This window comes from Oncorhynchus nerka, linkage group LG10 (assembly GCF_034236695.1).
Source record: "Oncorhynchus nerka isolate Pitt River linkage group LG10, Oner_Uvic_2.0, whole genome shotgun sequence".
Classification (NCBI taxonomy): Eukaryota; Metazoa; Chordata; class Actinopteri; order Salmoniformes; family Salmonidae; genus Oncorhynchus; species Oncorhynchus nerka.
Window position 1 is genome coordinate 94,647,297 of NC_088405.1, and position 11,615 is coordinate 94,658,911.

Here is an 11,615-nt window from a genome sequence, read left to right on the forward strand (position 1 = left end):
GTGCCTACTACTTGCCCTCCAACACCACTTCCAGCATCATCTGGTATCCCATCTAGGGACAACCCTGCTTAGCTTCAAAGGCAAACCAGCAGTGGGGATGCAAGGTGGTATCCTGCTGACCATTTGATGTTGCAGAACACTGACAATATTTCTATGCCGACCATTTTCCAACATATAATATATATGTCCCCTTTTTATGTTGTTTTATTTGTCATATCCCTGTCACTCTTTTGGTTAAGTCTCTATCATTTCTGTTTTTACATTTTATTTTCTCCTTCTGTTTCCTGCATGGCCTATTGAAGAAGCAAAAACGAACTGTGCACTTTAAGACTTAAAGCGTAAGTGTCTCTGAGGGGGATCACACCCTCCCAGCTGAGTCTTAGTAACTAGTGCTTCCTACTCCCTCCATCCTGTGCTGCTGTTCATCCTCATTCTTACCTTACCAGTACTAGTCTCCTCAGATGTGTAGCCTCCTGTCCATGTTCACAAGATCAGGCCCAGGGTGACGGGCTGAGATTTCTGAACAACTGGGTATTCTCTGCTCACCCCACCCAACCGTTCTCCTGTATCCCTTGGCTTCCCTGATGATTAATACCCTTGGCTTCCCTGATGATTTATATCCCTTGGCTTCCCTGGTCATTTATATCCCTTGGCTTCCCTGGTGATTTATATCCCTTGGCTTCCCTGGTGATTTATATCCCTAGGCTTCCCTGATGATTTATATCCCTTGGCTTCCCTGGTGATTTATATCCCATGGCTTCCCTGGTGATTTATATCCCTAGGCTTCCCTGATGATTTATATCCCTAGGCTTCCCTGGTGATTTATATCCCTGGTGATTTATATCCCATGGCTGGTGATTTTCCCTGGTGATTTTATAGGCTTCCCTGGTGATTTATACCCCTAGGCTTCCCTGGTGATTTATACCCCTAGGCTTCCCTGATGATTTATATCCCTTGGCTTCCCTGGTGATTTGGAGGCGCTGATAGCTTTATTTAGCTTTATTATTATATTTTAAATATATTTTTTTAGCTTTATCCAACTATTTACAGTTAAATGTTTCCCTCTGTTACGTGTTCAATCAGTTCATGTACAATTGACATAACTGACTCTTAGTACGTTTGTTGTTGATAGTATGTTACTTAACAGTTTTAGTTGATCGACAGGTTCAGTAGAAGCCTCAATACTTTAAGAATAAAGAAGTGTTGCATTCTTATACTCTGTTTCCATGGTTTCCCTCCACAAGGTGAGCCTGAGCACATTCCCAGAGGAGGTTCCACATCCACCCCTCCACACAGGGCTGACTGGCCCAGTCCACACACATCCACCCCTCCACACAGGGCTGACTGGCCACACATCCACCCCTCCCCAGGGCTGACTGGCCCACACACACCCACCCCTCCACACAGGGCTGACTGGCCCAGTCCACACACACCCACCCCTCCACACAGGGCTGACTGGCCCAGCCCACACACATCCACCCCTCCACACAGGGCTGACTGGCCCAGTCCACACACATCCACCCCTCCACACAGGGCTGACTGGCCCAGTCCACACACATCCACCCCTCCACACAGGGCTGACTGGCCCAGTCCACACACACACACCCCTCCACACAGGGCTGACTGGCCCAGCCCACACACATCCACCCCTCCACACAGGGCTGACTGGCCCAGTCCACACACATCCACCCCTCCACACAGGGCTGACTGGCCCAGTCCACACACACCCACCCCTCCACACAGGGCTGACTGGCCCAGTCCACACACACCCACCCCTCCACACAGGGCTGACTGGCCCAGTCCACACAGACCACCAACACCTGGATCCGTCCGCAGCAGCAGCCATGATGAAACCCTCCTCCATGGACCCTGCCCCAACCCCAAGGCAAGCCAGCCTCAGCACCTCTCCGCCCCACGTCCCAGCAGAAAGCCCCCCACAGACAGACGTCTCCCCACCAGGCAAGAAAAAGAAAGGCTTGTTCTCCAAAGGGAAGAAGCTTTTCAAGAAGCTGGGATCCAGCAAGAAGGATTGAAACTTGGGACATTTACCAACTCATTGCACTTTTTGTTGAAAACACTTTTATATCATTATCAGTCTTGGTTGTCTTGAGCTATGCTGTTAGTTTAGTTGTAATATTCAGTAACTATGGATACACTAAGATATTATACAGCTGAATACAGCTCTTCGATATAATACTATTAGACGAGCTGGCAATATGTGGAGGGTATTTTGTGTGTATCTGAAATGGCACCCTATTCCCTATATAGTGCACTACTATAGCACCCTATTCCCTATATAGTGCACTACTATAGCACCCTATTCCCTATATAGTGTACTACTATAGCACCCTATTCCCTATATAGTGTACTACTATAGCACCCTATTCCCTATATAGTGTACTACTATAGCACCTTATTCCCTATATAGTGTACTACTGTAGCACCCTATTCCCTATATAGTGCACTACTTTGGGAATAGGGAGACATTTCAGATGCAACCATTGCCGTATATAAGATGTGATGGCATCAATTGAGCGCGTGTTAATGAGCACGTTGAAGTATTTCAGCTCCTAACCTGTTCTGTGCTTATAGACTTCCTCTGAATACCCACTGATTCTATGATAACCTTTAGTAGTCCACTCTGTGAGGGGTTTCTCCTTCACCTTCATCTGGCAGTATTATCTGGAAGAATTTGATCAGATACTGATGTTAAAAATGGTGCTCTAGACTTTCATTTAGACTCTCCATCGTTGGCTTGGAGAGGCCCATGCATCATGTACAGGCTACACTTCAACCACTGTCAGTTTAAACTGAGAGGACGGGCTTGGAGAGGCCCCATGCATCATGTCCAGGTTATGCTCCAACCACTGTCAGTTTAAACTGAGAGGACGGGCTTGGAGAGGCATCATGCCCAGGTTACGCTCCAACCACTGTCAGTTTAAACTGAGAGGACGGGCTTGGAGAGGCCCCATGCATCATGTCCAGGTTACGCTCCAACCACTGTCAGTTTAAACTGAGAGGACGGACTTGGAGAGGCCCCATGCATCATGTCCAGGTTACGCTCCAACCACTGTCAGTTTAAACTGAGAGGACGGACTTGGAGAGGCCCATGCATCATGTCCAGGTTACGCTCCAACCACTGTCAGTTTAAACTGAGAGGACGGGCTTGGAGAGGCATCATGTCCAGGCTACGCTCCAACCACTGTCAGTTTAAACTGAGAGGACGGGCTTGGAGAGGCATCATGCATCACCACTGTCAGTTTAAACTGAGAGGAGGTTGGAGAGGCCCCGCATCATGTCCAGGTTACGCTCCAACCACTGTCAGTTTAAACTGAGAGGACGGGCTTGGAGAGGCATCATGTCCAGGTTACGCTCCAACCACTGTCAGTTTAAACTGAGAGGACGGGCTTGGAGAGGCATCATGTCCAGGTTACTCTCCAACCACTGTCAGTTTAAACTGAGAGGACGGGCTTGGAGAGGCATCATGTCCAGGTTACGCTCCAACCACTGTCAGTTTAAACTGAGAGGACGGGCTTGGAGAGGCCCCATGCATCATGTCCAGGTTACGCTCCAACCACTGTCAGTTTAAACTGAGAGGACGGGCTTGGAGAGGCATCATGTCCAGGTTACTCTCCAACCACTGTCAGTTTAAACTGAGAGGACGGGCTTGGAGAGGCATCATGTCCAGGTTACGCTCCAACCACTGTCAGTTTAAACTGAGAGGACGGAAGAGGGTCCCTTCATCTGTCGACTGTTGTCTCTCAACCCTGTCACTTTTCAGATTGATCTGGAATGTATTCTATAATGGATGTATTTTAACATCATTGAGTCTCATATCAAAAGTATTATAACTAGCTAACTATATAACAACAACAACAAAACATATGCTAATTGTACACTTTGAGTCTTTCACTTGTTGTGAAGATTTCACTACACAGTATAGCTGAATGGAAGTTGTTCCTTTTAACAACAACTGCTTCCATTTCATTACGATTCATAACCAACAAGTCATTTATTTTAGAGGGTGTTGAAGTTTGGAACGTTTGATATTTAGTGTGTTATGTGACGAGTGTGAGGATGGACAGGCCTTGTGGTCTTCCAAAGTGTGTGGATGGACAGGCCTTGTGCTCTTCTAAAGTGTGTGGATGGACAGGCCTTGTGGTCTTCTAAAGTGTGAGGATGGACAGATGGACAGGCCTTGTGGTCTTCTAAAGTGTGAGGATGGACAGATGGACAGGCCTTGTGGTCTTCTAAAGTGTGAGGATGGACAGGCCTTGTGGTCTTCTAAAGTGTGAGGATGGACAGGCCTTGTAAAATGTGAGGATGGACAGGCCTTGTGGTCTTCTAAAGTGTGAGGATGGAATCTAAAGTGTGAGGATGGACAGGCCTTGTGGTCTTCTGAGGATGGAAGGCCTTGTGGTCTTCTAAAGTGTGAGGATGGACAGGCCTTGTGGTCTTCTAAAGTGTGAGGATGGACAGGCCTTGTGGTCTTCTAAAGTGTGAGGATGGACAGGCCTTGTGGTCTTCTAAAGTGTGTGGATGGACAGGCCTTGTGGTCTTCTAAAGTGTGAGGATGGACAGATGGACAGGCCTTGTGGTCTTCTAAAGTGTGAGGATGGACAGATGGACAGGCCTTGTGGTCTTCTAAAGTGTGAGGATGGACAGATGGACAGGCCTTGTGGTCTTCTAAAGTGTGAGGATGGACAGGCCTTGTGGTCTTCTAAAGTGTGAGGATGGACAGGCCTTGTGGTCTTCTAAAATGTGAGGATGGACAGGCCTTGTGGTCTTCTAAAGTGTGAGGATGGACAGGCCTTGTGGTCTTCTAAAGTGTGAGGATGGACAGGCCTTGTGGTCTTCTAAAGTGTGAGGATGGACAGGCCTTGTGGTCTTCTAAAGTGTGAGGATGGACAGGCCTTGTGGTCTTCTAAAGTGTGAGGATGGACAGGCCTTGTGGTCTTCTAAAGTGTGAGGATGGACAGGCCTTGTGGTCTTCTAAAGTGTGAGGATGGACAGGCCTTGTGGTCTTCTAAAGTGTGTGTAGATGGAGCCAGACTGAAACTTGTCTATGCCTTGACACAGAACTCATACTGTGTGTGTGTGTGTGTGTGTGTGTGTGTGTGTGTGTGTGTGTGTGTGTGTGTGTGTGTGTGTGTGTGTCTCTGTGTGTGTGTGTGTCTGTGTCTGTGTGTGTGTGTGATCATGATCATTTCCTGTCACTGTACTGTCATAGTTCAGTGTCATCTTACAGGGTACTTGTTCCTCTGTCCGTCTCCTACTTGATTCAGTCGTCTGTTTTTAGGAGTGTTGTAAAGGACAATGAACAAGACTAGCAACTCTTAACAGCATTTAGAAGCATTCATTGTCTGCTTCCGTGGTTATCCACCCAACCCATGTTCATTAGCTGCGTCGTATGGTCAATCCCACCGTTCCATCTGGTATAATATGCAGAAATAGCTTTCTGAAGGTGTCCAAATTATAGATGATGTTTGATACGTTTGTTTTATTAGTTTATTTTAGTTTGTTGTGTTGAGTTACGTTTGAATCATTTCTCAGGTAAAACTAGTCTTAGTCACTCGGCTCCGTCTGTGTCGAGCCACCTTGTCTCACTTAAGAGGAAGATTCTTGCCAAAAGACATGAGGTGCTTTGTCTGTTACCATAATGAGGAGACCAAGCATCAAACACCAGGGGTTATGGCAGCGGGGTAAAATAGAGCATAAAACAGAGGTATTTTCTACCTGATAACAGGTCTGTTCTATAGCCCACAGTTCATTCTGCAATATTCTGAACGATGCTTGCAACCCATTGGATTAGCCCCAGCAGAGGGCGGAGTCTACGCACACCTGACTCCAGACATTGGAGGAGTCAATTCTGGGTTTTTTGATATTCTGAACAATTTATTTTGTTATTTTTATTTTTATTTTTAATTGTATAGTTCAGTGTTATCAATTAAAAGGGAGAATAACGAATAGCAGAACGAACACGCCAAGTATGAAGGAAGTGTTGATGAGGAGGAGGAGACATCTGTTTCATCACTTGAATAATCCTGGCTAGAAGCAGGAATGATGAGGTAGCTGTAGTGTACTGTATGTGTTTTGGGGTGCACTTTTAAAGTGGCTGAAAATGTACAGTGGATATTTGATTTCCTTCACGGCCTTTTTATTCATGTACTTCTCTGCTCCAATCTGTAGTCAGAAAGCTACTAGCATAAATGATTATTGCAAGCTTTAGGAATGAGCTACTACTACTACTGCTACAACTGCCCCTGTCTGCCTCTACATAGGCCACATCTAATCTTCTCCAGCTCTCCTATAGGACTTCTTAACCCGTAGCAAGCATTTTAGACAACAGTTTATACATTATACTATTTAGCCTTACAAGACCTTACTTAGTCTTGATACGTTGTTTACACTACTTTGAATACTGACTGCATGCATAATAACAATGTTATCCCATATTCTGCCTTATTTATTATCCTCATATTTATGTATTTATGTACAGGTCTCACGTCACTTGTTTTGCAACATTTTAGTCGTCTGATTTGGTTGTCGATGCAGTGGAAGCCAAGTGTGAAGTATTATGGCGTTTCAAGAGTAGGTCTGTATGTATCTATTTATTTAAAGCTGTACGTGAATGTAAGCCAGGCACTATGGGGGCTTTGGACTATAAGGTATGAAACAGAGAAGGGAATTTTGTTGTTGTCTATCCTAACCTCTATGTCTTTCTTTTGAAAACAATGGATGATTTACCTTTTTGTATATTAAGGTTTTCATTGCCCGTTTTGGGAAAACTCACCTGTAAATATGTTTTTTGTTTTAAATTTTGTTCATGTTGTTTTTCCGATGTCTTTTTGCATGTGGAAGCAGTGTTGTTGATTGAGGAACGATAAGTCAGACGTAGTGCACAGAGGGACGATAAGTCAGACGTAGTGCACAGAGGGGACGATAAGTCAGACGTAGTGCACAGAGGGGACGATAAGTCAGACGTAGTGCACAGAGGAACGATAAGTCAGATGTAGTGCACAGAGGAACGATAAGTCAGATGTAGTGCACAGAGGGGACGATAAGTCAGACGTAGTGCACAGAGGAACGATAAGTCAGACGTAGTGCACAGAGGAACGATAAGTCAGACGTAGTGCACAGAGGAACGATAAGTCAGATGTAGTGCACAGAGGGGATGATAAGTCAGATGTAGTGCACAGAGGGGACGATAAGTCAGACGTAGTGCACAGAGGAACGATAAGTCAGATGTAGTGCACAGAGGAACGATAAGTCAGATGTAGTGCACAGAGGGGACGATAAGTCAGACGTAGTGCACAGAGGATAAGTCGATAAGTCAGGCGTAGTGCACAGAGGAACGAGGCGATAAGTCAGGCGTAGTGCACAGAGGAACGATAAGTCAGATGTAGTGCACAGAGGGGATGATAAGTCAGATGTAGTGCACAGAGGGGATGATAAGTCAGATGTAGTGCACAGAGGGGATGATAAGTCAGATGTAGTGCACAGAGGGGACGATAAGTCAGACGTAGTGCACAGAGGAACGATAAGTCAGATGTAGTGCACAGAGGAACGATAAGTCAGATGTAGTGCACAGAGGGGACGATAAGTCAGACGTAGTGCACAGAGGAACGATAAGTCAGACGTAGTGCACAGAGGAACGATAAGTCAGACGTAGTGCACAGAGGAACGATAAGTCAGACGTAGTGCACAGAGGGGATGATAAGTCAGATGTAGTGCACAGAGGGGATGATAAGTCAGATGTAGTGCACAGAGGGGATGATAAGTCAGATGTAGTGCACAGAGGGGATGATAAGTCAGATGTAGTGCACAGAGGAACGATAAGTCAGATGTAGTGCACAGAGGAACGATAAGTCAGATGTAGTGCACAGAGGGGACGATAAGTCAGATGTAGTGCACAGAGGGGACGATAAGTCAGATGTAGTGCACAGAGGGGATGATAAGTCAGATGTAGTGCACAGAGGGGATGATAAGTCAGATGTAGTGCACAGAGGGGATGATAAGTCAGACGTAGTGCACAGAGGGGATGATAAGTCAGACGTAGTGCACAGAGGGGACGATAAGTCAGACGTAGTGCACAGAGGGGATGATAAGTCAGACGTAGTGCACAGAGGGGATGATAAGTCAGATGTAGTGCACAGAGGGGATGATAAGTCAGACGTAGTGCACAGAGGATTTGTTTGACTTGAAATTGTGGCGATTTCTTTCAATCTGGATCTTTTTACAGGAATAAAGTATATTTTCACATAACAAGCAGTTGTGCTGGGGATTTTGTGTTTGACTTTGTGTTACTTTGACTGACCGAAATGCTAATATAGGTAGAATTTAATAGAAAAGATAACATTTTTTACATTTTTTATTATTATTTAATGAAGACAAATTTGGCAATACACCCACCAATTATACAGACTTATCAATATACATCATTGATTTCTACATCAAAAGCAGAGAATGACACCACATAGAATGATAATAGCTATTTTACAGGACCAGACCATATACAGTTCAACAAATGTTGTCTTTCCATATCTATTTTTATTTATTTTATTTCACCTTTATTTAACCAGGTAGGCCAGTTGAGAACAAGTTGTAATTTACAATTGCGACCTGGCCAAGATAAAGCAAAGCAGTTCGACACATACAACAACACAGAGTTACACATGGAGTAAAACAAACATACAGTCAATAATACAGTAGAAACAAGTCTATATACAATGTGAGCAAATGAGGTGAGATAAGGGAGGTAAAGGCAAAAAAGGCCATGCTGGTGGAGTAAATACAATATATCAAGTAAAACACTGGAATAAAGGAATAAACTGGAATAAACTATAAAGTTTGAGACATTTAAAACATTTCTATATATATAGTTTGAGACATGTAAAACATTTCCCATATCTATAGTTTGAGACATTTAAAACATTTCCCATATCTATAGTTTGAGACATGTAAAACATTTCCATATATCTATAGTTTGAGACATTTAAAACATTTCCACATTTAAAACATTTCCCATATATATAGTTTGAGACATTTAAAACATTTCCATATATATATAGATTGTCACCATTTTAATACACAAACGCATTCAGTACCAGTCATTGCTAAAAGGCTAAGCATGAGGTCTTTCCCGCTTTGTTCAGTGTTGGGCGGCGTGCACAGCCCATGTGAACTGTAGTCGGTGACACACTGCGCTGCGCACGCCACCACTATGTAAAACAATGCAGGTTCCTCTTTTTTTTCTCATTTCCTGAATGTGGACAGTCTCTCCACTGCAGGCACCATTTTGGCTCCTCTGTCTTTGTCACCGTAGCCAACAGTACACTCATCCATAAAGTAGGAAACACTACACTGTGGCGAGGAGTTTAGTAGTGCTTTCTACTTTATGGATGACTGCACTGTACTTCCGACGACGACCTCTTTTCTCTTCCGGCTTCGTTCGTTTCTTCTTGTGCACCTGCCTCAAAACTGGTATCCAGACGCACACAACTGCTCTCTCTAACTAACCACACCCAGCCACCGTCTCTCTCTCTCTCTCACACACACACACACACACGCCCACACACCTAAACACACACACACAGCTTAATAAAGAGTAACTATAACATGTAGAATTTGTAAGTTATGAGGAATAATGTAGTTAGTTTCACCTATTTGTGAGAAAATTAAATGCACAGGTTCTTAATTGGAAAGAGTTTTAGCATTGAACAAAGGTATTAATTAGAAATGAAGAGGGGTAAATAAACGTCTTCTTTCCAACTGAAACTGTGCCCAGAGTCAGTTTCTCCATATGTGGTCTGAACAGAGCAATGCAATTTTACTGATCTAAGATCAGTCTACTGAGGCGTTATCTGGTGGAAGCCATTTTGTCTTGAGTGAGTGAGCTTTTTTTCCACTGAAGACAGGTGATGTAAAAGCCATTTTTGGTCATAGTAACCAACTTTTCATTCGCTTAAAATCTAAAGACAATGTAAAACTCTACAAAAATGTACCGAAGTTACTATCCCAGTTTCCGTTTTACAAACTTTTAAAATTCCAAGCAAACATTTTTCTGTAGATTTCTTCTTGTTAAATGAATGAATGACGATTTTCACACTATCTCCTTATAGATTGAATGTTCACATACAGACATTGACGTAGAGAGTGGTTGGACTAGTAACAATGGCCCCCATTAGAATTCTCCCTCCCCCCCCTAACTAAATTTGACCATTTCAATTCTATATATATCCTAACAAAATAACATAATAGAGTTTTACGTAATAAAATAAAAATTCATACTATACCTGACTGAAGGCTCCTTTGTGTAAAAAGCGAAGAGCTTGTCTAGTGGTCTCAGCGCCCAGTGTCGTCTTCCCTCTGTTCTAGAAGAAGTGGCTGAAGAAGAAGAAGTAGTCTCCTTTTTAACCCTCCTCAGCCCACGTGGTACAAACCACAGGAAGAAGTCTAACAGTCACAGACGCTCTCTCTTTCTTTCTCTCTTTCGCTCTTGCAGGTGAAGTTTATCACGCCTACCAGGTCCTACGAAGGAGCCCACAACAACCATGTCATCATCCTCTAGTATACATGTATTAATTGATTGGAAATCAAACCGTTCTGAATCCACCCCGGTTCCTCAAACTAGGCCTTATTTGAGACATATCCTGTCCTAGCCCCATATCCAACTTTAACTTCAGAACTTTCTTGGCTAAACTTTCTTTGTAGGAAATTAAAGCCGATGGAGGGAAGTGAATGTGCCAAAACATGTCAGTAGACGGTTTTAGTGCCTCAACACAGTAATCTCTGAAGTAAACCAACTGCCATGCCAACTAGGAAACACTGAGGACGCAGTCAGGTCTCCTGATCACATCTACTATCACCCAAATACTAACACAACCCCTTGTTGCTTTCTGTGAAAGACCACCGGAATCACAACCCCATGTCGCTTTCTGTGAAAGACCACCGGAATCACAACCCCATGTTGCTTTCTGTGAAAGACCACCGGAATCACAACCCATGTTGCTTTCTGTGAAAGACCACCGGAATCACAACCCCATGTTGCTTTCTGTGAAAGACCACCGGAATCACAACCCCATGTTGCTTTCTGTGAAAGACCACCGGAATCACAACCCCATGTTGCTTTCTGTGAAAGACCACCGGAATCACAACCCCATGTTGCTTTCTGTGAAAGACCACCGGAATCACAACCCCATGTTGCTTTCTGTGAAAGACCACCGGAATCACAACCCCATGTCGCTTTCTGTGAAAGACCACCGGAATCACAACCCCATGTCGCTTTCTGTGAAAGACCACCGGAATCACAACCCCATGTCGCTTTCTGTGAAAGACCACCGGAATCACAACCCCATGTTGCTTTCTGTGAAAGACCACCGGAATCACAACCCCATGTTGCTTTCTGTGAAAGACCACCGGAATCACAACCCCATGATGCTTTCTGTGAAAGACCACCGGAATCACAACCCCATGTTGCTTTCTGTGAAAGACCACCGGAATCACAACCCCATGTTGCTTTCTGTGAAAGACCACCGGAATCACAACCCCATGTCGCTTTCTGTGAAAGACCACCGGAATCACAACCCCATGTCGCTTTCTGTGAAAGCGGAATC

General features: G+C 44.3%; 1 protein-coding gene across 1 annotated transcript in view; it reads left to right on the forward strand.

Moving 5' to 3' along the window:
• The window catches only part of LOC115126060 (peripheral-type benzodiazepine receptor-associated protein 1), a 132,288-nt gene extending 129,049 nt beyond the window's left edge, over positions 1 to 3,239 (forward strand). Inside the window, 2 exon segments of the mRNA XM_065023410.1 lie at positions 303 to 332; positions 1,389 to 3,239. Of these exon segments, the coding sequence (XP_064879482.1) occupies positions 303 to 332; positions 1,389 to 2,033 (675 nt within the window). The 3' untranslated portion in view covers positions 2,034 to 3,239.
• Positions 3,240 to 11,615: the final 8,376 nt, after the last annotated feature.